General features: G+C 43.9%; 2 protein-coding genes across 3 annotated transcripts; one reads left to right on the plus strand and one right to left on the minus strand.

Moving 5' to 3' along the window:
• Window positions 1-2,942: 2,942 nt before the first annotated feature.
• OOSP3 (oocyte secreted protein family member 3) lies at window positions 2,943-13,282 on the minus strand (the record flags this gene model as incomplete). Its single annotated transcript, XM_079965487.1, has 9 exons — window positions 2,943-3,279; window positions 3,983-4,192; window positions 4,662-4,845; window positions 5,323-5,434; window positions 5,898-6,069; window positions 8,835-8,938; window positions 9,884-9,996; window positions 10,609-10,787; window positions 13,213-13,282. The coding sequence occupies 9 exons, from the start codon at window positions 13,280-13,282 to the stop codon at window positions 3,014-3,016; spliced, it is 1,410 nt and encodes a 469-aa protein (XP_079821613.1). The 3' UTR covers window positions 2,943-3,013.
• A 2,861-nt stretch (window positions 13,283-16,143) lies between these two features.
• On the plus strand, window positions 16,144-26,575 carry CBLIF (cobalamin binding intrinsic factor). 2 transcript variants are annotated; one of them, XM_079954003.1, is made up of 9 exons: window positions 16,144-16,268; window positions 21,752-21,922; window positions 22,047-22,190; window positions 22,729-22,878; window positions 23,453-23,628; window positions 23,748-23,928; window positions 24,752-24,896; window positions 25,160-25,278; window positions 26,323-26,575. In XM_079954003.1, exons 1-9 carry the CDS (start codon window positions 16,199-16,201, stop codon window positions 26,382-26,384), a joined length of 1,218 nt encoding a protein of 405 aa, XP_079810129.1. In that variant the 5' UTR covers window positions 16,144-16,198; the 3' UTR covers window positions 26,385-26,575. The 2 variants fall into 2 exon arrangements, with proteins under 2 accessions (XP_079810129.1, XP_079810130.1); XM_079954004.1 differs by lacking the exon at window positions 16,144-16,268 and adding an exon at window positions 20,971-21,109.
• Window positions 26,576-27,570: the final 995 nt, after the last annotated feature.

A 27,570-nucleotide genomic window follows, 5' to 3' on the forward strand; every position in this document is an offset into this window, starting at 1 on the left:
CCACTGTAGTGCATTTGCACCTAGATGCTTTGACCCCAGAAAATGAATTTTCTTCTTGTAGAATGTAACTTGTGGGTGCGTGCATGCTATTTATTGTATGCATCTAAACAAGAGAGGGTGCCCAGCATTATACTGGCAATTAATAACTCCCTACCCACCACCCCTCCGATGCAGCTTCCACATCTGTATGTCAGTAGCACTGTTTATTCTAAAGTAGTTTTCATGGAGGAAACAGAGACCTGGCTTGGACACAGGAAGTACTCACTGCAACCTGATGCCCCATTTCACAGTACTCCTCAATTCTACTGCACCTCAAGTTCCCATAACGGGGATTGAACGGTATGTCTTCCAAGTAGAAAACATTGATCACAGCCACCACAATTGTGCAGGTAATGTAGATGACAAGACAGGCTCTCACCTGAAAGAGAAGGGCGAGTGGTGCCACTTCTAGGAATGTGGTTACCCAAGAACTTTATTGACTCCTGCCCACCCCCACCAGACCCATGTGTGGCCTGAGTGAAGCAGTACTGCCACACAGTGGCGATGCTGGTGCTGAGCAAGCCAAGAAGGAAGCGCAGGCAGGGATTTCTGCTGCTGGCACAGGGCGTGTTCCCAGCACCGGTGCTTTTCTGCCGGTGCAGAAGAGGCTCCACCATGGGTGGTGGGTCAGCCCCAGAGGAGCAACACCAAAGGGCATTTCACCTTTGGCGCATCACGTCAAGGAGATCTTTGGGTGAAGGACGGTATATAAATTTAATAAATAATAATGATAATAATTTTCAATCCTGCATGTTCAGTTAGGAATTGAGCAGGGGAATTGAGCAGGGGACTTCAAATCAGGCTGCAACCTGGTAGTGGGGCCCAGCCCACCAGACATAGATCAAGCAACAGAGCATATTTGGCTGCTGGTGGCATAGCAGCTCTGTACCTGCTAGCTGTGATGATGGGTGAGGGAGGGAGAACACAAGGCAAGTTTGATGGAGACCTCACACTGACCAGTTGGTGGGTGGGGCTGCAGAACTACATAGGTAGGCTGTCTGGTAAGTGGCCTGGGGGATTTGAGCTGTGTACACATTACCATTTGTTCTGGCTCGGTATTCTCCCATTGCTGGTATTTGAAGCATGACATTAGTCACAATCCATATCTACCCAGTAACCACATGACCTGGAAAGCTGTCTGTGGACAAACGCCGGCTCCCTCGGCCTGAAAGCAAGATGAGCGCTGCATCCCATAGTCACCTTTGACTGGACTTAACCGTCCACAGGTCCTTTACCTTTTGCCTTTACCTACCCTATAGTTCCTTGAGAAATACTGCTATTGGATGCCTTCTTCCCCTCAAATTAGCTTCCATCCAAAGGTAAGGCACATTTGTGTCACAATTAAGCAGAAGAGTACACCTTTGAGATAGTCATTGCATATGCACATCAAAAGCAGAGTAAGCTGGGACAAGGAACTTCCTTGTCACAGGCAATCTTGCTGTTATTATTCTGTGCCTCTCTGCTGCCACCTGTTCCTCAAGCTGTTTATCCAAAGTAACCTCAGATGACACATTTTGTGGTTTGGAAGCATAAAGTTAAACCGCTTACTCAAAGTGGTTTTGTTTTATTTACAGTGATAGAGAAAATAGGGGGGTTTGCTTTATTTATTATGAAAGACAGTTGAACAAGAGAAGGAAGAGAGATAGCAACAGACAGGCAGAAAGGGATGGGTGATGAGTGATTTGCAAATCCTCTCCTTTAGCACCAGTAACTTCTAGTCCTGAGGCTACTGAAAGCATTAGCATGTTGTTTTTCCTCAGCTGGTCTTCATTGGGGGAAGGCTCATCTTGAAGTGAGAAAGGACTGCAGAGGAACAGCATTCCCACCCTACCAATATCTCCTGAATGCTACCCCACATTAGTGTTGCATGGCAAAGGCAGGTTGGGAACTCCTCTTATTAGTCCCCCTAATTTGTAGTTATTCTGTCCCGATTAGCTGACTCAGAGGAAGAGGGCAGCAAGCTAGGAACTTAAACAGTTTACAAGAGAAAGTGGCCATGTTTGTTTTTTGTGGCAAAGATCCCATGGGTCTGCCTATCTTCCAGCTTGCATGTCTAAAGAAGCATAAACATGATCACATAGAAATATGAGTGGGTGGTGTAAAATTCATAATGACCTCCAAAAAGGGGTGGGCAAATCTGTCAATTTTGATTTCTTTCCATTTCAATTTTTCCAAATACAGTGGTACCTTGGGTTAAGAACTTAATTCGTTCTGGAGGTCTGTTCTTAACCTAAAACTGTTCTTAACCTGAAGTACCACTTTAGCTAATGGGGCCTCCCACTGCCACTGCACCGCCGCCACGTGATTTCTGTTCTCATCCTGAAGCAAAGATCTTAACCCAAGGTACTATTTCTGGGTTAGTGGAGTCTGTAACCTGAAGCATCTAACCTGAGGTACCACTATATTTAAATCAGTATGCAAAAAAAAAAAAAAAGTCCCCATGAAAACCTATCAGCATGTTAGTGCAAATTTCTCCTAATATACAGAGATTTGTATGCAATTTTCCCATCTAGACACAGTTTTCATAGCACAATTTCCCCCAATATACTTTTTTGCATGTTATTTTCACTCACATATGCAGTATTATGAACAAATTACTTCACTGGAGAACCACATTGCAAAATTTGGACAAGAGTGAATTTCAAAGGATGGCGCTGCTTCAGAACTCGTATAATTTCAGGAACTGTGAATTTGGTAGGTTCACCTTTAAATGCAAACTGAATCACCTTTCTCCCTCATTACTTTCCAATTTCGAAAAGGTCCTAAGGTCTTTCACAGGCACCACTAGGCAAGCAATTTCTAGAGAGCAGAGGAATACATCCATGGGCCTGCCCTTCCATTTTTGTTTTTAACTCTCCACTTCAAATCCCTTGTGTACAGTTTTTAATAAAATACCACCACACTTTTGCGTTTTTGCACCGTCAATCATTTATTTGTTGAACAGCTGAATCTTCGGAGAGAAGCCATTTGCCCACTAGCTGCTGGCTACTCTCCTGTCAGGTCTCTTGGAGATAGCTCTGGATTTCCCAGAGGTAACAACAGCTACTGAGCCAGTTGCTGCAGGTGCCATGGCAACGGCACTAACTTCCACCAAAGCTGCACGGATGGTCTTCATGCGATATCCACGACGGGACCGTCTGCTGGAGCAATAGCAGCCCATAATCGACAGAAATATAATGAAGGCACAGGTAGTTATTATGACCAGGGTGGCAATGGAGAAGGGGAAATGGAGGAAGAACCCTATTGGTGGAAGGGAGGGAAAAGAGGAGTGTCAACAGAGGCAGTTCACAGAGATGTTATAAAGTTGGTTGTTCCTTACTTCATCCACATCACAGAACTATTTGTACTTCAAAATTTAGAAAGGCACTGTGCAATAAAATACAGAGCTTACTGGGTGTCAAGGCTTTTAGACCTACAGGCCTCCAGTCTCAAAGTAACTGGTTGTTGCTTTTCAGTGGCAAGGAAAGTATACTCTGCCAATGCCAAAAGGCACTTTTGCTGGGGGCAAATACAGGTTTTGGATCTGAGCCCAGGCTCAAATCAAGCCTTACAGAAAGGGGACGTCATCTACAGGCCCTTCTCCACACAGCAATTTATTGCGGAGTTGGTGCTGTTCACACCTAGTTGTCTTGCACCATGTCTACACAAAACAATGCCATCCCATATGGCCCAAGTGACAGAACCTTGTTCAAATCTCATGGAATTCCTAGGTGACAAACTGAAGGGCCTGTTCCCCTGCTATAAAATGCAAGAGGGCTATTTTTTTATTCCATCTTATTTCACTCCTAAATATTATGGCCAAAACCATGCCAGGATTTTGTGCAGCTCAATTTGGTTGTTTCATGTTAACATACATAATTAGTATTGTCAGTTTAAGTCATTGCTGTGCTGAAAAATTTATCATTGTGTTTGGACCATTCTCTATTAATTCTGAAGCTCTTACCAGATCCTTCCTTCACTCTCTCCCTCACGATAATAGTCACCCTCTGGTTAGCAGGCAACTCAGCAGCCTGGGGAGCCTTGAGTGTGGCATAGCTGGTCACCACAGACATTGTCTCAGAAGTGCTGATGTCATTCAGTGTGGAGGAGCTGTTTGTTGGCTTTCCTTTCAGTGCAAGGGGACCAAGCTTGAGGTTGGCTTCTCCAGACAATCCTGCAAGGAGGAAGCACAAATCAAAGGCTCACGAATACAGACCTACTCGCCCATTTGTTGTCACCCCACTGCCTTAACACAGTATTTTCAGCCTTCTCTGTACAGCTCTTGTATAGAAATGAACAGGGCAAGCTGTTTTAACTCTCCTCCAAATATAGGTCATGGTTGGAAATGTTGTTCCCAGCATTTATGGTGAAACGAGCGAGTGAAGCCATACAAGTTACAAATAAGTGGCTGCTTCTGTTTGGGCGCCAAATGGAGCCAGTTGACCAGCGGAAGTCAACATGGTGTCCTTCAGACGTAGAATACAATTTCCATCCATCCCTGACCACTGACCATTGTGACTTGGGAATACTGGAAGTTGGAGTCCAACTGCATCTCTGCAGTAGGCAGTCATTCTTTTGAACCTTTTGATTAGCAGGTACATAAAGTCAATGAGACAAAATAGGTTTTAGGGAGAGGATTTCACCTTTCTTCTGCTGTTGCCTTCTCTTCCTCTTCTTGCTCTCACATCCACTAGGAGAACCACAACAGGAGCAATCTCCTCCTTCATAGGAACTCCATGATGCAGTAGTGAGGTCATAGGAGCATGCCTTGTTGCGAGGGTCCGCAGAGCCAACAGGCACCGCCTTCAAGTGACATATGAGGTAGATCTAGACAATCAAATTAGGTTGTACATTAGGTTGCCACTCTGTTCCTAGCATTTGTAGGCTAGGGAGGACCTTGCAAAACTAAATCTGACACACACAAGGGCAGGTTCATCAACCCAGTGGCAGAGTGCAAATGCCTGGCATGGAGACTCAAAGACTCTCACCAGCACCGCCCAAACTAGGATGCATCTGATATTGTGGATGTGCCATTCAAGCCCCTTGTGAGATAAATGGGGGGACGGGACAACATGGCCCATGAGCCCTCACAGGATGGGAAAATTGGAAGGCTAACAGAAGGATGCCCTCATCACTCACACAGACTCATTGACGTGAGGCAATGTCTCATCCATAAAGTTGACATTAGATTTTCCACATGCTTACTAACTCCACTGTCCCCCCCAAACAGCAGTTGACCATAAAACTAGTGTAGTACTAGTCCCATATCAGAGGTTCAGTTCCCTCCCCCCCTTCCCCCTCTACCTGGTGGTTGGAGGCCCCAATGAAGGTGAATGTGTCCAGCTGGAGGCGGCGGATTCCATCTTCCTGCGTGGGGAGGAAACGGGAGTTGCTTTGCTGCCCATCTACAAGGCACCTGCAATACAGACAGAAGCAGGCATGAAGGATCCAATTTCCTCCATCCTATTATTGGCATGAGTGCCACACTCATGGCAGAGCTGGTCAATTTCTAAACAAGCTAAACATCTATCAAGAAAAAAGAAGAAGTGAACGTACTCTTATTTCAACAGGCATATAGTTTTTAATATCTCTTCCTTTCTTTTGCACAACAACAATTTGTAGCAAACTCTGGATCCAGCTGAACACAATGGTGGCGGCAGCACGTGGCTCTGCTGGTCAGCGCTGAAGGGAGCTGCCCTCCAAAAACATCTGGAAGCTTTGCCACCCCTAGCTTAGAAGAGCTTCGCCACCCCTAGCTCAAGTCCCATTTTCAATTAACTTCAGTGTTGAATGTGGTCACAGCCATAGAACTGATTCCAGTTTTCTTTTCCCCTGTTGCCATCCCCCCATGCCTGGGCCTGCCACTCCCCATCTCCTACCCATGGTTTGTGATGACTTCGTATTTCACAGAGGACTCAGCGTTGGGCCGGGCGACACACTCATCAATGTAGATCTTCAGAGGAACATGGCTGCCCTTCCTTACTGATGCTTGGATGTTGATTAGATCCCCAAGATAGTAAGTGGGGTCAGACCTGGGTGCTGACCAGGTACCTGGAAGGAAGAACATAGAATCACTACATACACGTCAGTAAGAAGCAAGGCAAGAGCCACATAACTACAAGCTCCCTTGCTAGAACACAGCACTTCACCTGCCGGTATTACTTCCAGGTTATTTGGAAGGACTTGGGTAAGATTTCTATTGGTTTTTAAATAAATACAATAACCATTAAACACTTAGCAAGCAGCACATCTAATGGTGTTTGTTTTATCCGCTGTCTCTAGTCATACACTTACACATTTAACATTCAAACATACTGCATAATGTAACCTCTCCACTGACTGATCAGCTGAGGAGGGGCCTATGTGTCTGTGCATGTATGTGTTCTGCAGGAGCATGAGGTGCCCATGCCCAGCCCTGGCAATTAGCCCCTAGTGCAGTGGTTTTCAACCAGTGTACGGTGGCACCCTGCGGTGCCTTGAATGATGGCCAGGGGTGCCACAGGCAACAGTGATCTCCACCCCTCTCTTTCCTCCCCTCCCTCCTCTGATACCTCCTCAAGTCTCTGCTTCTCAAAGGCTTGCACAGCTGTTTGTTGCACCAGCCCTGGCCACAAGCTCCCCAGGTGAATGGGGCCTCTGGGGCTGGCCAGGGGGTACTGGTTGCCAGGAGCTGAAGTGGCCTTGGAGTAAGCAAGTGGGCGAGGGAGTCCAGCCAGCCAGTCCACCATCCCTTGCTGTTGGGAATGGACAGACAAGTGGGAGGCCGGACAGGCAGGTAGGCAGACAGGCATTGCACTGGCCTTGTGTTTGCTGTGTAAGGCTTGCTTGTGAGCTGAGTGCCGGGTGCTGAAGGGGAGCCTTTCCACCATGCTGGCCTGGTGGCACCCACCGCTGCCTCCCAAGATGAGAAAGATGGTGGCCTCACATTCACCTTCAGCCAGTCTCCATTGCGCTGCTAAGGCTTGAGGCATCCTCTTCCCAGGCTCCTGTGGGGCGGCATGAGGAGGCACCTTTCTTTGGGGTGGGGGGTTGGCTCAGAGACCAGGAGCAGCAGCAGTGTCTGCCCAGAGGACTCCCAAGGAGAGTGGAGGGAAAGGGAACATTCCACGAGGGAGGGTTTTCGAAAAAGAGTGAGAGGCTGCCAGCTCTGAAGGCAAGGGGTGACATTGCTGGGCTCCTGAGTGCCACAGGGGTGCCACAGAAAGAAGGTAGTTGGTCAAGGGAGCCATGGACTCAAAAAGGTTGAAATATTAATAAATGATGGTCATGATGATTTATTTATACCCCGCCCATCTGGCTAGGTTTCCCCAGCCACTCTGGGCGGCTTCCAACAAAATATTAAAATACAATAATTCATTGAATATTACAGATAGGTAGCCGTGTTGGTCTGCCATAGTCAAAACAAAAAAAATTCCTTCCAGTAGCACCTTAAAGACCAACTAAGTCAGTTCTTCGTATGAGCTTTCGTGTGCATGCACACTTCTTCAGATACACTGAAACAGAAGTTTCCAGACCCTTCTATATAGTGAGAAGGTGGGGAGGGGTATTACTCAGAAGGGTGGTGGGAATGGGTGATTGGCAGATAGCTGTGATGAGCCTGTTGACGACTCTTAACGACTGCAATAGGTCTTACAGGAAAAAGCAAGGGGTGAAAAGGTGAAAAATGGCTTTGTCATGTATAATGAGATAAGAATCCAAGGTCTTTGTTCAGACCAGGTTTCTCCATGGTTTTAAGTTTGGTGATAAGTTGTAATTCAGCAGCTTCTCTTTCCAGTCAGCTTCTCTTTACGCCAAAGAATAAACGGACATAAATCGGATATCAGGAATCACAAGACAGAGAAACCAGTAGGAGAACACTTCAGTCTCCCAGGACATTCTATACAAGATCTCAAAGTAGCTGTTTTACTACAAAGGAATTTCAGAAATAGACTGGAAAGAGAAGCTGCTGAATTGCAACTTATTACCAAACTTAAAACCATGGAGAAACCTGGTCTGAACAAAGACCTTGGATTCTTATCTCATTATACATGACAAAGCCATTTTTCACCTTTTCACCCCTTGCTTTTTCCTGTAAGACCTATTGCAGTCGTTAAGAGTCGTCAACAGGCTCATCACAGCTATCTGCCAATCACCCATTCCCACCACCCTTCTGAGTAATACCCCTCCCCACCTTCTCACTATATAGAAGGGTCTGGAAACTTCTGTTTCAGTGTATCTGAAGAAGTGTGCATGCACACGAAAGCTCATACCAAGAACTGACTTAGTTGGTCTTTAAGGTGCTCATTGAATATTAAAAGCTTCCCTAAACAGGGCTGCCTTCAGATGTCTTCTAAAAGTCAGATAGTTGTTTATTTCTTTGACATCTGGTGGGAGGGCATTCCACAGGGCGGATGCCACTACCGAGAAGGCCCTCTGCCTGGTTCCCTGTAACTTTGCTTCTCACAGTGAGGGAACCGCCAAAAGGCCCTCGGCATTGGACCTCAGTGTCCAGGCAGAACAATGGGGGTGAAGGCGCTCCTTCAGGTATACTGGGCCGAGGCCAAGGGAACTGGCCAAGGGTGAATGCAGCCTGTGAGCCAAAGACCACCAGCCATTACTGTATAAAAGCTTACAAAACCCCCCAAAAAACCTTGCAGAGGTGCAAATGGAACATGTGTCCACCAGAAGCAAATGACCCTATAAGAAAACACCTTTTGTTTCCCAAATAAACTATTGTCACCTCTTTCCAACCAATGTTTAATCAAGTGGGCAACTCTGCTTCTAGGTTTAACTAAATTGGAGAGAGGCATGCTAGCCAGCTGATTAAGAGCACTCACTGTCATAGACTTCAAGGGCAAACTCCAAGTGCTGATTTTCCATCACGGTGGATTTGAAAGGGATCCATGTGGGCTGTATTCCAAGTGAGGAGACATTCCATGACCTAGAAAAGAAACCAGGTTTCATCTACTTCCTTCTTATATAATTCAGAAGGCTTATTGCTCTTTCTGTAGGACAGATCTTATGCATCACATGCCTCTTCTTTCTTTTTGTATGCTGTTATTATTCTTGTAGGCCCCCAAAGTACATGGTGTTTTAGCAGCTGCAAACTAAATTGCCACACTTTGCTAAGGATCAAACCTCAGGGATAGACACCAAGACATCTCAACATCTCCTCAACGCAATCCATCCATTAAAACATTCTTCCTAGAATGAAAGATGCTACCTTGGCCAGATAGCCAATGGGAGAAGCTAGATCCACACATTTAAGTATTTGGAGACCAGATGTGATCAAAAGCATAAGAGGCATGCTGCCAGAGGCGTTGCAGACCCCTCAGACTTTGCATCTGTTTGGGGGCTGTTTGTGATTTATATGATAAAACAATTTCATGGTTGGCATATTCCTACTAAACATGATTTTATCTGTAGACATTTATGAGTCCTGGATATATTTTGTATACATATGAACCTTGTATCCCATGACTGAATATATGCTACACATTTATGCTACTCATTCTTTTTCTAGCTCTTTTATTTTTATTCTCCTCAGGGCTTTTTTTCAGCCAGAACTCTCCGGAACTCAGTTCTGGCACCTCTCAGGTGGGTGCCATGGCCATTCTAAGAGAATGGTGAGTTCTAGGACCTCCCTTTCTAGAAAAACAGCACTGATTCTCCTTACCATTATGACTGGGTTTTTTTAATTTAAAAAATGTATTTTAGTTTGCTACTTTGCTTATTGTCTTTTGCAAATCTGAAGAAGAAGAAGAAGAAGAAGAAGAAGAAGAAGAAGAAGAAGAAGAAGAAGAAGGCCCCACCTTCTTTTCTTACATTAATGGGATAGTCCAGCATCTCTCACTTGCACAATATTCCTTCCAGAACCAAGACTTACCTTAGGTAGAAACAATCTATGGGATGTGAGAACTGACTGGTCCGGATCACACCATTTGCAGCGGAAGGTATGTAGTAGAGAACATTTCTATAGTGGATACTGTCTGGGAGGAACTAGGAGCCAGATATAAGTTGTAAGTCTTTAGGATCTTTTACAAGACTGTGAAAGAGATAGCATTTCAGGAAAACCCAATGTTATCGAGCCTATATAAACTCCCAGTCTTCTTACCACCCAGCTGTTCAAAGCAGAAATCAAAGCTATGCAGTACAGAGGCAAGTGCAAACCCCCCAAAGTCCACTGAAACTGTCATCTACACAGCATAATGCTAGAATGTTAAATTTATATTTTGGTGTCAAACTGCTATGACACAATCAGGTTAGATTTCATGAAAGAGCATTTAAAGAAATTCTGCTCATCACCCTTTGCCCCCCCCCATTCAGTTCATCCTCTATTTAAAACCCCATTCAACTCATCCTCTATTTAAAACCTTTTCTTATGAGGCAATAATCAATATTTTATTTATAGACATATTTATGGATATATTTTTAGCCAATTTTGCGCCCCCCTCGCCTGCGACCCTGGTGGGGGCTCACCTCACCGCCCCCTAGCTACAGCTCTGTATATAACCCAGACAAGTCACAAAGGATCCTGGAATCCTAGATTTGGAAGGGATCTTTGAGATCCATCTAGTCCAGCTTCCTCAATTCTGTGTAGGCTTTTCTTACTTCTCTGATGGCTCCACATGCATGGAGAGGGTATTCGAGCTGCAGCACATCTTGATAAACAGCAGTCACGGAACAGCCAGATCCCAGGGTCAGTTCATGAACGCCAACAGCCACGCCCGTCCCAAAGAGATCCACCGGCACTGTGATCAACACGTGCGAGCTGCCACATGACACAGACACTGCAGAAAGCACAAGGACGGGTTATTTAGTGAACACTGACACACATCATTTTACAGTCATGAACATAACCAATATGTTACTGTAAAGAATATGGCAGCTAGTAGGCCAAGCACCCTCTCGGCCCTGCATCTTGCTTTCCACAGTGGCTAACCAGACGCCTATTGAAATCCCTGAAATAGGATGCCAGAGAGAGTGGCAGGTGATGGGGGAAGCAGCAAACATCTCCTTGGTTGGCCTACTATGGCCATGCTATGATGCACTGGGGTTGTCACACCATCCTCCCTTCTTAATTTCAAGAATTTGCAGTTAGGGAGCAGTTGGAGAGATACGTACACAGTTACAGATGCTTCTTTTGTTTGTTTTTTACTTTTAAAAAGTTCTCTTTTTCTAAAATAAAACAGACCTATTGCCAAGTAAATGGGTTCAGCATCAGGTCAGCAGAAGCAAACCCCAATGTATTCCTGTGCTCCTGGTAGTGCTATCATTCATCAAGCGAGTTTCAGCTTAAAACATGAAATTGCACATGTTCAGAGACTTGCTTTTTCAAAACAAAAAAACAAAACAAAAACCTAGAGGGAAACTTGGCCATCAGGCTGAAAAAAGTTCCCCAGAAGGTCACAAAGTCAACTTTAAGGACTCAAAAAATTGTTAATTACTTTTGACATTATATTTAATAACATCCTGTGGTGACATTTTGATGGCCCCACCCCAGATGGACCTACAATTTGTGCGTGTTTTGGAGAATGGAAAGTTTAGCCTATCAAGAGAAGCAGTGTGTGTGTGTGTGTGTGTGTGTGTGTGTGTGTGTTTGTTTTTTTGAATAAGAAAAAAGGCGCTGGTACTCACTATGAAGTTGTTACAATAAGTGCCACATCACTGATTTTCTCAGTGGTGGCTATCACGTCTTTTATATATTGTATGTGTTTGGATTATTAATGTATTTGGATGACTCTGTATGATTTTATTGTTTAAACTTATGCCAATAAAGGCTAAGGGTGGCTGGGGAAACCCAGCCAGATAGGCGGGGTATAAATAATAAAATATTAATAACAATAACAAGTGCCACTCTTTTAACATTTGGGAGGAAAGTTGCTGGTGCTGCATACCCTTGAGTACCCCCAGAAAAGAAAACACTGACGAAAAGTATGCTAGAAGCAGATGATTATCACCTGCCACCTTGGATTGGGTGGGCCCTCCAGCCACTAGGCAAAACTGCCCAAAGGAATGGGTTTTCTTCACACCCTCCAAGCACTAGCCAATAATACCCGATTTAACTTCTATCTACCTAGTGCACCACCTAAAATCTATCTTCAGCTTTATTAACATAAAGCCTACCACATATTTCTCTTGAGGTCTGCCTCACAGCAATTCAATGGATTCTGCTTTTGGCTGGACTAGAGCCTAAGTAACTGCTGGCATTTAAGTTTTCAAAATAATTGTGGGGAATGGCTCCTTTTGTTGCTTTGTCCAAGTTGTCCAGTGTGCAGCTGGAAACCTGGTGCAGTGCAGTCTAATTAATGGCCTTCCTCTTTGTATGCTTCCTCAGAGAGGAAGCCCCACAGAGGTCACAGCCCTTACCCAAGCCTGATTCAACAGAAAGCTGCTGCTGCCCCACCTTCCAGTGACCTTTGGGCTCTTTCTTCATGGCCAGTTTCCCCACTCCCACTTCTCATTTTGTGAAACATACCATAGTTTTTTGTGTACAAGATGCCCCCATGTATAAGACACTCCCTATTTTGGGGGACTCCAAATTAAGAAAACACCCCTCAGCGCTATCTGTGTATAAGACGAGCCCCAATTTTAAACCTAATTTTTTGGTAAAAAACCCTAGTCTTATACATGGAAAAATACGGTAACTCATATGTTTGCCCATCACATCCTGGTTACTCCATCCAATAACATTCTGGTATTTCTATCATAAAGGGCTTTTCTCTTCCTCATTCCACATCTATCCCCCATTTTGAGTAACAGCCTGTCTGAAGAAGAGTTCTGGAAGATTCAAATATTCCCCCTCACCCATTTTAGTTAGCCCTAGCTAGTAAAGCTAGCCTGCTAGCATGAAACAACCTCCCCATGAATTCAATGCAAGTTAAAGAAAGTTGTCCAGCTATCTCCACTTAGATCAGTCAGTCAATCCAGGCCAGTACCAGGCAGCTTCATAGTAAACATTTGCCACCAATCACTGCCCAGACTAGTTTTTTAATGACCTTATACCTTGGCTGGTTTCATAACAGGAGGAATTTCCTCTAAGAACAACACAAAGCATCTAACAGCAAAGACAAAGTCAACACCTATTAAAACCAACCCCATGAGAGTTAGCATACCATTACAAAAAAAAAAAGAAAAAGAAGAAGTTTCAACAGTTCCTAGTTAACCCTTCCATACAAGAGAATTTCAACTTCCCCTTCTTCCCCCAGCATTTACCAGAGTTATTTTGGGCAGAAACAGCAGCAGCTAAAAGAAATAAAGCCCACAGCCGTAGGTGGTTCTCCATCCTTCACAGCTACCAGCCAGGTGGGAAAGAAAGTGTCCTCCTCTCCCATTGGCTCCATTTATAGTCCATGCATTGCTCAGGTGTCTCTGCATCCTCCAATGGAACCTGCTCATTCAAGGTTCTATTTCCCTTTCTAAACTGGGTAGCCATTTTCTAGCAATTCATTATGAAACAATTATAATCACCTCAGAGGCGCTGTCCTATGTAAACCGCCTGTGAAAGTTCATCATTGATAGTTTGTATATGGAAGACTTGGTGAGTCCTTCATTCTCAGGCTCGAGGACCAAATGGGGGAGCATGTTGAATCATGGCATATACATATACAACCACTTGGTTGTTTACAGCAATGGAGAGGGGCAGATGCAATCCTAAATGTACTTATCTGGGAGTATGCTCCATTGAGTCCAATAGGACTAGATGCATGGTTGGGATTGCAGTCCAAGTCTAACTGTGGTCTGTGGGGCTTACTCCCTAGTAAATGGTAGTAATTGAAGCAGTGCAGCAGAAGCCTAAGCATGTCTACTTAGAAGTAAGGCCCACGGAGTTAATTAAGGCTTCCGCCCAGGTGTGTGAATGGGATTACAGCCTTAATCATGGGCAGCTGTTGAGAAGTCAAATGTGTGTAAGATTATTCTGATGTTCCTTTTCAGTTTTTTTCACCACTTTTGCTCTTGAGTACTCAAGTCATAGAATATTGTGTAAATCAAGAGTTATAGTCAGATTGAATTTGTATTTCTCTGCTGTCATTATCTTATATCCAGAAATTTCAGCTTACTTTAGTAGCATGAAATAATACTTCACCACTCCCTTTTACATCCTAAAATACTGTATTTTATTTACTTATTTCACTTATCAGTCACTTTTTAAAAACAAAAAGTAACTGAAAGCCACTTACAAAATAGTACAAAGATTAAAACATGTATGAAGCTAAAACTCAATAAAAACCTTAAAACATATTAAAACATGTGAAAGGCAGGTGTAACACATTCCATCCGCTGAAAGAGGCCACAAATACATTGTTGAACACTACTCCAATCTCTGAGGGGTGAGAGATTCCAGGGGTTCCGGGCACTTACCCAGAGTTCGTGTTTCCTTTTGGAATGAGGCACAATGGACACTGTGGTGTCTTTATGATATGTGGTTTATTTAAAAATATATAAGCCCTACACAAGACAGGAGTGCCAGGCGTGCTCTGGTCCATGGGGTCACGAAGAGTCGGACACTAAACGACTAAACAACAACAAATGCTCTACACAAATCTTAAGTGCCTCAGTTGGTTGGATGGCATATTGTATGCCTCCTTCCGGTAACCCCTGCAGCCGAGCTAGTGCCAAATGTATTGCTCTGCTTTCCTTTGGACCACATCAGCAAGGCTGAGAGGGGAGTCTTGTGGTCTGGGTGGCCCAGGACCTCCACATACACGGCCCAGGTTTGCACTTCGGGGAGGTCATTTCAGTGCTGCTAACACAGCAGTTTGTCTTCACTCATGGAGGTGCACTTCATTGTCTCTAGAGACAGATAGATGCCAACAACCATTTACACATACCGGTATTTGCAAGCTGTGTCTACGATGGAGGAGTTCACATCATCAACACCTGAAGAAGGTCCTGCTTCTCCCATAGCCATTGCCTTGTATTCCAGTAGAAATGTGACCAATAAGCATCCAAAGCCCAGTACTCTAATCTTAAACATTCACTTGGATTAAGCCATATTGGTTTCAATAAACCTTCCTTCCAAGTAAGTATGTTTATGATTGTGACTTGGGGCTATGTGGGGGGGGGGGATTGCCCTTCTATCCTGGAATAAATGACAGCCTGTGCCTACACAAATGTTCTCACCCTTGCTTGTTCAATGGAACTTAATCCTAAAATATCGTGCTTAGTTATAAAGCATTTATTGCTGGGCTGGAGAGCTTGCTGCCTTTCAAATGTTCCTGAACTACAACTCCCATCATCCCCCATATAGGTTGGGGCTGATCGGAGCTGGAGTCCAACAACATCTGGATAATGAAATTCAGATTGTTGCATGTGTCAACCATTTGCCTATAATGATACAGTAATAATATGTTCTGGTCTACTGCTTTCATGCAGTTTTGTACTTATCCCATGTTCACATCTACTTCTGTTCAGCATTTGTTTATGAAGTGATCGTTCATCAGAAATTACTCTGTTCTTACAGATGTTTCTCTAACCATAAGCCTGTAGGCCTTGCTCTTTATTTAGCTCCCCTTCCCTTCTGTATCTACCGGGAACAGGCAGAGGCGGAGCTAGCTGCTCCAGTACCTGGAATGGCACACATGCTGTGCCCATGGGAGTGGGGCTAGCGTCTTGGGGGCAGGGCTAGCTGCCTGTGGGGGGTGGGGCTAGTGTCCAGGGGGTGCGCCACCACTGGCAGGCGTTCCTGGGGGACACCACCCACGGCGATGTCAACCCTCCCCCAGGGATGACACCCGGGGCAAGCTGCACCCACCACACAACCCTTTCTCTGCCAGTGGGAACAGGGAGGAAGGCAAATGGAACTGCCACTTCATCATCATCATCATCATAATTTATTTATACCCTGCCCATCTGGTTGGGTCTCCCCAGCCACTCTGGGCAGCTCCCAACAGAATATTAAAACACGATAAAACATCAAACATTAAAAACTTCCCTAAACAGGGAAGTTTCTACCTGTTTCTACTTCTGCCTATGAAACACATTATTAAGAACTGTCATTCTGTCAATCTGTACTTTCCTGCAGGGCAGGGACACACATCTAAGCACATTACTTAGCATTGCTCAATATCTCTTTCTTGCTATGGGGAAGCAACATGATAAGGGAGGAGTCCCTGGTACCTACCTCTTTGTCATAGCTTGGTTCGTGGTTGTAGTGCTCACATTCCAAGAGCAACCAAGAGGCACATACTGCATCTGAGTAATGATGATGGGACCTCTGCTGGGATTGGTGTTTCTGCTTCTCATCCAAGGACAATGCTGCCTGGACTGTAGTAAGTAGGAAAAGCCTGTCAACTGAATTTCACTCCCTTTAGGTCATAATGATACAGTGCTTCCAAATCTCATTTATTTTCAGGGATTATTTTTTTTTTAATGTCCCAGAATGGCAGAAATTTGCAGCTTCCCTATAACACTTCACATCAGCTTAAGTATTTCATTGGTCTCCCTCTTGTGTCTCTTCTTTTGCCTCCCCTTTAGTCCTTCTCTTTGTCTCTGCTTTGCACTGCTTCATCTCTGAAATCAGGTTGCTGGCTTTTGTACTGGTCCAGCAGCAAATACTGGGGATATAATAGATAAAAGAAGCTGTGTTGGCCCCTAAGAAAAAATCCAAAATCCATATTAGCCAATCAAAATGTCACAAAATAGTTTGCAAGCTTTTGAGCTCTCTAGAACCCTGTACCATTTCTAAGGTCTTCCTCCCTTGCTGCACTGCTGCCCCATCTTGTCATTCTGCTATCGGGATGGGGAAACTGCTGCTGTTAGACTTCAACTCCTATCATCCTTGACCATTGGCCATGCTGGATGGGGCTGATGGGAGCTGGAGTCCAACAACATCTAGAAAGCCACAGGCTCCCAATCCCTGCCCTATTGCAGATCACATGGCCTCAGGGTGAGGTTGTAATTGTATGATACTTCTTCAGGTAACACACAGGTTGGCACAACAGCAATATAAAATGTATGAGTTTTATTTTTGTATTTATTTGTTTTAAATATTTATACACAGTCCTTTTACCCAATTACTTCAGGGCAGTTTACAATAACAGCTTGTTAAACTCCATAGCACAATCATTCCTCTGTGCCTCTTATTCTTGGAAATATATACAGTGGTACCTCAGTTTTCAAACGTCTCCATTGACAAACATTTCAGTTTTTGAACACCATAAACCCAGAAGTAAATGCTTCGGTTTTCGAACACGACTCAGAAATCAAACATGCCAAGCAGCTTCCACTGAGTGCAAGATCCTGAGGCCTAGCTGTCAGCTATTGGGTTTTTGGTTTTCAAATGTTTCAGAACTCAAACGGTCTTCTCGAAAGGATTACATTTGAAAACCGATGGATAGTGGTACCTCGGATTAAGAACTTAATTTGTTCAGGAGGTCTGTTCTTAACCTGAAGCTGTTCTTAACCTAAGGTACCACTTTAGCTAATGGGGCCTCCTCCTGCTGCTGCACGATTTCTGTTCTCATCCTGAAGCAAAGTTCTTAACCCAAGGTACTATTTCTGGGTTAGCAGAGTCTGTAACCTGAAGCGTTTGTAACCTTAAGCATCAGCAACCCGAGGTACCCCTGTACCACTGTATATAGACAACATCACTTGTGCTTTTCACATTAGCATCTTGCTGTTAGGTGAATAATGCAAATGGTCCAGCGAAAGGGAAGCTCCTAAAATGAGAGCAGCACAAAAAAAGTCTGTAGAGGGATGAAGAGGAAGATTTCTTTGTTTTGAAATATGCTGGGTTGGGTTTTCTACATCCTTCTATGGACATAGTTGTGTTGCTCTTAATTAGTGGTATGCAGTCAGTCAGTGGCATGTGTGTTTTAGAAGTTATCCCTGGGGAAGATGGCATTAGTTCTGAGTTTTCAAAGAAAGCTACTCCTACAGAGGCAAGGATGATGGTTTCGAATTATCAGCTTCTTATTAGGGTTAAATATCTGTTCTCCAGAATCCAATGCCGAACATGGGTTAAGAAGCAGACCTCTCCCTCAGAATTGATAAAATGAGGTGACAATCGCTGTGTATGCACACATATCTTGGGGGAGAGAACTTTGCCTTGGTATGGCTTTTCCTCCTGCTGCTTCCAGAGTTGCCAACTTAAAAAACAACAACAACAACCTGATTCCTACTCCTGTAATTTTTACAGCAACTTAATCTGCAGACCTTAGCAAGGTGATGATAATGGCGACCTCTTTTCCATTCTTAGTTTTACATGTGGACTTGTGCAAACCAAACTGCTGTTTAATGAGTAAAAGGAAGCCAGACTGGATTTTTTCAGATCAGCTGGCAATCCTAGCTGCTACTATTTACAAGGAAGTAAAACGCAACAAAATAGCTATTACTAAAGGTCATCACACAGCTTCTCTTGGCTTAGAGAGCATAATGTATGTTCCTGCTTGCTTTATTATTATTATTATATTCACCCCAGCTCTCCACATGATGGAAAATTCCAGGAGTGCAGTGCTTACCCAGGAGGGGTGCCAACACGAATAAAATATTGTGGGGGGCCAGGTAAGCCCCGCCCTGCATATTTGATCACATGACACAGTGCATGCACACCATTTGAATCAGAATGTCCATCAACTTTGTGGGAGCCTGGCCACCTCAAATATTTTATTGTGGGGTCTGAAGCCCCCAAGGCCCCTAGGAGTTGACTCCCGTGGTACCCAGGTTTGGTTCCCTTTGGAAGAAGACCTCTGAAGGCTTTTTGATATTTTGTACTATTTGTGTATTTTAAAAAAATACCCAGGTTGACCATAGGCCATTGAGGTTCAGCATCCAATAGACAGCACCACAAATACTGTTAGTTTATAGAGTCCAGATTCAGCCTACAAGGTACTTACAGATATTAACAGATACTTACAGATACTATTGATACTCCTTTGTCAGGTCCAAGTATTGTGTCAGGGCAAAACAAACTATCCAGACACAACCCAGACTGTCATTAATTTCTGGAGGTATCCAAGCCCATACCAGAAATTTAAAAATGCAAAGGCATGTATTACATGCCTGTAATAATATTAATAGGTCATGATTGCATTCAAAGGAGAAATACAAAAGAAAAAAAGGGCACAGTATGGAGCAAAATAATCACAATTAATTTATTAAAGCTGAGGCAGAATCATAGGTGAGTAAGGCAAGGATTAATGTCAACTTGCATTCCACATCGGACCAATGGACATACAGGTTTTGAAGATCTGCTCTTTCAAAGTGGCTTACAACTCAGTTAAAATAAACTTGAATTACAGATGAGGGTTAGGGGTGAGTATGTAATGAGACATTAGCTATATCATGATTCAGCACTAACTTATCCCATTGATTTAAAGGGAAATGAAGTTCAGCTCAACAGTCAGGGAAGCAGGGCCCAGAGTGAACTGTGGGTTGTCTTGTCTGCATCATTCCAAATTATAGAGCTACTGAAGGACTATACTATGGTCCATCCCTCCCATTTTCTCTTCAGGATAAGTATTGGAAGAGTGGGGAAAAGGCTCCTGATGTGATCATTGGTCCCCCATTAGCTGTGAGTGAGGAATGGCTCCTCCTGGTGACTGATCTACTGAATAAGATGATGCATTCATCCACAGCCTATCACAAATCCACCACATGTGAATGTAATCTCATTACATGTTGATGGATCTTCACAGGGACTTTATTTAATTGCAAAAATGATTCAGAAATGTAAGGAACTGAACTTAAGACTAGAAAAAGGAGAAATAAAGACACTGAAATTGACATATTTGTACATCTCCAGTAACCACAGTCATTGTTTCAAAATTCTGTGCAATCCCTGATGTTTCCGGTTAAGGACTGCCAATAACTAGGCACAGGAAATGCCCCTGCCTGTTACTCAGGAGAGCCGGTGCTGTTTACTGGAGTAAGCAGTCCAGAGCATTCCATACTAAGTGTTTAGCGTGGAATTGCCACGCTTGGATCACACACCTTTTACGGAGCATATACACAAATTATTTATCTAGCCACCCATCCTTCTTTCAGACTGCAATTATCCATCTTAAAATAACACAAAAAAACCTTAAGTGAACAGTAGCACCATCTCTACAGGCGAGCTTGCAGAACTACTCTGCTGCCTTTTTAAAGGTGCCTGTTTCCACAGCCCTCTCCCAATTCTCCAACTAAGCATACGTTTGCCATTTCTTTTCTGGTCACTGTTGAGAGCTCCTAATATTTTATTCATCCCTAACTCACTCCACCTATCCCTGCAACAGCAACTGCACTCCACAAATGGGGCCCTGCTGCAAGTACTGCATGCCTCAGAGGTGCACTTAGCTTGTACTAGAAAGTGGGCTTTTAGTGCTGCAGCTCCAGTCCTCTGGAATCAATCACCAGCCAAACTTGGGCAGGTGCCTTGTGTCATGATGATTAGGTATCTAATATATTTTTTGCTTAACAAGGCTTTCACTGAAGGGTAACCCAGGCATTTATGGAATATTAATTGTGTATCTGCAGAAATTTATTTATTGGTTTTTAAAATAATCTGTGGATATGGCTCTTCTTGCTTTTAGAGCTTGTGTTTTATTCTGCTTTTGTCTACTTGGATCATTTCATGGTGTGAAGTGGTTTATAAATTTGTTTTAAAGATTAACAAGTAAATAAGAAATCATGGAATTTGGCCCAGGAGACAATTTTGCAGGGCAGTTTTTCCTTCCTAACAAACAGAAGGCTGTCTGAGAAGGTTCTGTGGGGGAGATGCCAGTGGGCTTAATTTCAGCCACTTCCCAGATGTCACGGCCAATGCTAAATGCAGGCAGCACTACCTGGTCTCTGTAAGGAGCGTGTCACACTTTACAAACAAATGACCATTTCCCCATGAATGGTGATTAACCTTCACTTTCACTGGTATCACCTTGTGGAAGTCACAGAGATAAACAAATTAAATAATACCAGAGGTGATGTGGCAATTGAAAAGCAAAAGGTTGGGAGGCAGGGAACCGGAGCTGCACTTGCAGGTTATATAAAGGAAGCCCAAACAGGCTTTCGACCTGTGCCAACTTCTGGTGTTCTTGGAAACTTCAAAGAAAGACAGACTCACTCCAGTCCAAAATGTCCCTCTTGGCAGTTGTCCTTTTGTGCATGTTCTGCACAGTGACTAGTGAGGCTTGCGGTGAGTATTAAAAAGCTTAGGGTGCTTCTAGAGGAACGTACTGCCAATGGGTCGTTGAGGTTTCACAAGCAGGTTGTTGGAGACAAGGTCTTCAGAAACCAAATGGATTTCCTACTGGGAAGGGTGAATCTGGACTAAATGGCGTGGGTGTGTGACATGGGTGGGCTAGCATTTTATGATAACAATGTCGCAAGGATGCTGCAGAAAACATTGAATCAACGAGGAGCACTTGTCCCATGATATATACCTGTCTGTAAGCACCCTTAGTTACCACAGAGCCCCATTCAATGTGGGCAGATTTAAAAGGTGCTTCCACAATACTTATAGTGCTGATAGAAGTGGCAGAAGTCATTCCTGCATTCTTTTAGATGTATCTCAAAAACACTAGTGTTCAATCTACTAGGGAACATGATTTATTTTCATTAGCCAATTTATTAGCATGCTCCTGATGTTTTTACTGAAGCTATTATAGTAGTATTGTACTTTTATATTTTCCATGAGATTGCAGTTTATAAATGTTTAAATAACATTTAAAAAAATGTGTGTTGTCATAAGTTGAATTGCAGTCCTATTGAAAAGTTAGGTAAGTGCTCTGGGGACAGTTGTTGCTTCTTGATGAATATCTGCTTTTCTCGGTTCCAGCTGTCCCCAGTGCTCAGCAGTGGCTGGTTACAGGTCTCCAGACTCAGCTAGAAAATGGCGTGAAGCAGCAGAGCTCACCCAGTCCAAGCGTCGTGATGGCTTTGAACCTGGCTGGGGGTCGAGATTCCACAACAACAAAGCGGTTGATCCAGGATATCAAGGGTATAAAAGGTGGGATGTCGAGAATGAGAGGGGTCAGCTTTCCCTAGTTGTCCATTTGGAGTACTAGAGGTTTGTGAACCAAGCCATGTTTGTTTGAGACACAATATCTGTCTTTCCCCATCTCTTTCTGCAGAGATGACCTCTGGCAAAGTGGCGCTTTATGCCCTATCTCTCCAATCATCCTGTGTGGATCTGAAGGATGTCCCCACAGCAGGGGGACATGTCAACGTGGTCAGTGCCTTGGAAGAGAAAACCAATGAAGAGATCAAACATTACTGTAAGAAGAGAAATGGCTGCTCCTCCCATCCTTCCAATGTTAGGCTGTGTCCTCTCCCAGCTCTTGCATGGATTGTGGCTCTCAGCTGACTGAATTTGAGAGGCCCGAATCCTTCAGGAATATATCCCTGATATGCTACCAATAATATGCCCTTGGATGTGCTCCCAAAACACTGGCTACCTACAACAACCTAGTGCAGTGGCTCCCAATGGGTGGTCCACAGATGCCAGGGAGGTCTGTGTAACCCACCCAGGGGTCCATGGCACCATTCGCAGAACAACAACTACCATAGAGGTATCAACATTTTCAAAAGCAGGGGGTCCATGGCTTGGCATTTGGAAAACAGGGGGCCCACAGAACTTAGCTCATTGGGAACTACTGACCTAGTGTGACTGAAGCTAGCACCTGTCTTTTCCATTTGAGGATGACCACGTCCCTAGCCATTATAAGAACCCCAAAGAGCGTTGGGCTGAGCATGGGAGCCTGCTGTGGTCAGGAAGCAGCTGCAATGGATAACACACAGCTATGTTTGTTGCAGATGACACTGGAACCCCCAAGACTACCAACTACCAACTGGCTCTAGATATCCTGGCCCTGTGTGTGGAAAAGAGTCCGGATGCCAAAAATGCCGCCGCCACCCTCATTAAGATCGTAAAAGGCTGCCAGAGCAAGGGCTGCTTCAGCGTAGGTAAGATTACCGCACTTGTACATATTTTTTAAAAAAAGTAATTTTCAGTTTTACATTTATTCTGCCCTTTCTCCAAGACGTTTAGTCAGGACAGTGTACACACTTATCCTTGCAATAAGTAAGCTACAGTGGGGTGAGATGGTGACTTGCCCAAGGTCACACATGGGGAGTTTCATGGCTTAGTGGGGTTTGAGAGTCAGGGACTCCTAGTGCAAAATCCTGCCGTGCGGTGCAATTTGACCTGCTTCCTCCCAGCGCCTGCTTTTCAGCAGCCTTCATGCTCCACAGCTGCAGGGCTGACCTCCTTCACCTTGCCTAGTGTCCCTTCTGTGGGTCATCCTTTGCTGAGCAGGACATCAGAAAGAGAGATTTGCCCTGGTGCTCCCTATAGTCTCAGTAGGCAGGGCTACTGTATTTGTCTAGAAAAAAGAGGTGACGGAACTCGCCGTGAACACCTACTTCGTTCTCTTGGAATGGCAATGGTGCCCACCTGAGAGGTGCCAGGACTGAGTTCCGGCAAGTTCCGGCTGAATAAAAGCTCTGTCGGTAGGCAATGATGACGTGTGATTTGCAGATACTGCCGCCATGGTGGCTTTGGCACTGACTTGTGTGCATGACGGAATGAGCAAGGGGAGCAAGATGGAGGGAGCCATTACTGAGACACTACATGTGATCACAGCACAAATCCTTGACTTGCAACAGGAGAGTGGCATCATTGGAAACATCTATAGCACTGGGCTGGCAATGCAGGTATGTCTCTTGCCTTGCATCAGAAGATGAAGCAAGGAGCATGTTCATCACTGTTCGGTGTGTGTGTGTCCCATTGCCTTCTCTCCACTGCAGGCTTCTCTCTCTTGTTTGCTTTCCAGGCACTCAGTGTTACCACTGAGTTCTACCCTGCTGGGGCATGGAAATGCACCAAGACCATCAATGAAGTGCTGAGGAAGATGTATGAGGGAGCCTTTACTATTCCTGAGGCAGGTTCTCAAATCCTGCCTTCTCTAGTGGGCAAAACATACTTGGATGTTGCGACTCTGAATTGCTTCTCAGGTAAGGCTGCATCTTGCTGAGTGTTGACCTGAGCCAATGCAAGAGCAGCATACAAGTTCCTAAACATCTTGAACTGCAGCTTCAGACTTTTGGCATATAGGAAAGGCAAGGCATAAATTAATCTGTTTTCTGTTTTCCAACATAACCTTTTCATGCTGCTATGAAAAAAGCCAAGTAGGGCTGTCAGCTTTTTTTCCTGACAGATCTCCTGCACCTCTAACAGCTGCATGGCAAATCTAGTTTCCCTATCATCACTAAATTTCCTTGATAGAAAAACTTGAACTGTATCTGTCGAGCAATGAATAAAGGCACTGTGAGAAGTGAAGTTACAGGGAACCAGGCAGAGGGCCTTCTTGGTAGTGGTGTCTGCCCTGGTGGAATGCCCTCCCATCATTGTCTTCTAAAAGTCAAATAGGCAACCCTGTTCAGGGAGGTTTTTTTTAATGTTTGATGTTTTATTGTGTTTTTAATATTCTGTTGGGAGCCGCCCAGAGTGGCTGGGGCAACCCAGTCAGATAGGCGGCATATAAATAATAAAATTACTTTTACTACTACACAACAAGTATGTTTGATATGCAAATGTTGGAAGTGGCATTGGGGCTAGTCCTTTCATGCACGCCCATCCTGCACCTGTTTGCTTGAATGCATATGCAGAGCTTATGACAAGAAAGGGCACTAATAGTGCAGTGGTAAAGCTTCAGCTCATTTTCCCAACAAGGCTTAGATCATGTCATGGGCTCCCCACTAGCTCTGGGACTACAGGACTGGCTTTAGGTATTAAGGGCATCATGAGGTATCTGCTTTCTCCTGTCTTTTTGCACAGATCCTAACATTACAGTGCACTACACTGTAATCAATCAGCTAATAGGACCCTATTTCAACTACTCCATAACAGTGAAGGTGCCCAAGGGCTCCGTATTGCTTGCTGCCTTGGAAGCTGCTCAGCGTGTTAATCCCACTATATTCAGGTAAAGAAGAGAGGCCTGGCAGGGGTGTGTGAGCGAGTGTGTCAACTCTAGCATTTCATGGGGGCGGTGAAACCCAGGAGGCAAAATTGTAAAAATTTATTCTTTAAAAATAAGCTAATACCATGATTTGAGGGACACCGAATATCATTTTTAAACACTGGATTTTGGTGAATTGTTTCTGAAACTTTCGGGACACTTCCCTTAAAATTTATTTCAGAAATTTATTCCTCCTTAAATGATAGATTTCCCCCTTTAACTTACAGCTTTCAAACAGAATCAACTTCCTGGGGGCCCATGGTTATTTCTATACATGGTGTCAATGGCAGCACCGATGACAAGACCTACTGGCAGTTCTTGAGTGGCGACAAACCCCTTGACCAAGGTGGAGTGTCTGATGAAGAAATCTTTTGAGTCAAAAGAAATACAAAATGGCCGTTTGCAGTACAAGGGAGCATGTTCTCCAGATAACTTCCGCAATTAATGGCAGTATTTCCTCTATTATGTTTGAATTGTTAGTAGGACAGAGAGCAAAACCAGCAGCAGGGCTGTGCCTGTGTTGTTCGTATATACAATCAAAGTGCCAAGGAGCAAGGAGGACCATTAATATTCAAATCTTACCTATTAATAAATGGTGAGACACAAGACAAGATCAAGGGAGTTGCCTTGGCAGTGACTGGAGTCCATGGGTACAGGCTAAAGAAGGAGGTTAGGGAGACAGATGCTTTAGTGAGGTTACCAGCTCAAAAGTTGGCGTTGCTCAGGAGCTGGATTTGAATGATATCCGAGATAGCTTTTATTATTATTTATTTCATTTATAAATTGCTTCCCATGAGACACTGTGAAGTGATTTACAAGATCATAACATGTTATGTGTGATGTAAAAAGAGATAAAATTGATAACAGATATAAAAAATAATTACTAGAAAGTTTAATATAACAACAGTACATACAAATAACAATGCAATTCAGATCTGGAACAGATACCAACTTGTATAAAGAGATTAGAAGACTTGATTAAAGAGGACATCTGATCTCCAATGGGAGTCAAAGTCAGATATGAATACTAAGCTGAGGCTTGAGGTACAGTAGCAAGGCAAAAAGGATATGACACAGAGAAGGCTGTGAAGCAGAACTGGGATAATAAATTTATTTATGTAGTTCACCTTTCATGTGCTCTCCCCGCAGTTTTTCATCTTCAGCTGATGGTACACATCCAGCATAAAACAAGCATGTGCTAGTTGAAGGCAGTAGTCAACAAATGTATCTGATGGGAAACTGACTCCTATGCCTGCAGATTCCTGCATTTCAGGGGGTTGGGCTAGATGACCCTTGGGGTTCCTTCCAATTCTATGATTTTATGAAAAAGCTATATTTCCAGGCTGTAGAGCACTACTCACTTTTCAACATCACCGCTTTGTGTCTCCAGGTGTTGGCAGCTACAAGCCCACGGACAATGAACATATTGTGGCCAAATTCAGTACATACTGAGCAACCAGCTGCCAATAGGAAGAACTACTTCAAATAAATATTTACCAAAGTATAGTTCCTGCTCCGGGTTAAAGAGATGTGTCAGCTTATTTGAAGATGCAACATTCAGCCATGCTGCATGCTACATAAGAACATATGCACTATCTTGCAGTTCTGACAAGTTATAAATAAAGCAGTTGGATTCCTGTGTATCATACTGTGCATATTTCAGATTGTTCTACACCTTGGTATCAATTTCAGTTAAGCACTGATTTCATTTATATTCACAAAGTAAGAATGGTCTATGCCAGACAAAAATAGGAGTAAATATGATTTCTATCTTTTGCTTCCTTCTATATTGGATTACTTCTGACGAGATAGTATGCAGATATGGAAAAACTACTCTACCTGCCAATTTTTAACCAATAGATAGGCACCAAAATCAATGAAGAAAAGCTAGCATGGAATGCTTCTGTTAGAGTATGAAATGCTTTTCTATTCAAAATACAAAAAAGTTGAATAATAACAAAGATACAACCAACAAGAGAAATACATCATAACTCTGAAGCAGCAGTAATATGAAAACTAATGAGCTAACCACACCAAGGTAAGCTCTCTCAAACTGTCAAGTTTTAATGATTTGGCAGAAGAGTATCTGGATGTCCACAAGGCACATTTCCCTAGACAGGGAGCTCTAAAGAGTTAGCTCAAGATCTGAGAAGGGCCTGCTCCAAATTCCTGCCCATCTCATGTTGGAAGTGAGGTTCTTTTTTGTTCCAGTGGGAAAGAGGGTAATGACCAAAGAGCACATTGTACATAAACGAATATTGGGGAATAAAAATACATAAAAAGCCACAAAGTGGCTATTATTACAAGCAAGGACTACAAAACGCAAGACTTAAATTAACTACAGCCATTGCTGTTGATCAGAAGGTTGGCGGTTCGAATCCCCGCGACAGGGTGAGCTCCTGTTGCTCAGTCCCTGCTCCTGCCAACCTAGCAGTTCAAAAGCACGTCAAAATGCAAGTAGATAAATAGGTACTGCTCCGTCGGGAAGGTAAATGGCATTTCCGTGTGCTGCTCTGGTTCGCCAGAAGCAGCTTAGTCATGCTGGCCACATGACCCTGAAGCTGTACGCCGGCTCCCTTGGCCAATAAAGCGAGATGAGCGCCACAACCCCAGAGTCCGTCACGACGGGACCTAATGG

Source organism: Podarcis cretensis (genome assembly GCF_951804945.1).
Source record: "Podarcis cretensis genome assembly, chromosome: 1".
Taxonomy (NCBI): Eukaryota; Metazoa; Chordata; class Lepidosauria; order Squamata; family Lacertidae; genus Podarcis; species Podarcis cretensis.

Bases quoted from the DNA above. Each gene is read 5' to 3' on its own strand.
- CBLIF (XM_079954003.1), top strand. From the start codon at position 16,199: ATGATGATGGGACCTCTGCTGGGATTGGTGTTTCTGCTTCTCATCCAA. The intron at 16,269-21,751 runs GTAAGTAGGAAA...TCTCGGTTCCAG, and splicing joins ACAATGCTGCCTGGACTGTA to CTGTCCCCAGTGCTCAGCAG. The intron at 25,279-26,322 runs GTGGAGTGTCTG...TTGTGTCTCCAG, and splicing joins CGACAAACCCCTTGACCAAG to GTGTTGGCAGCTACAAGCCC.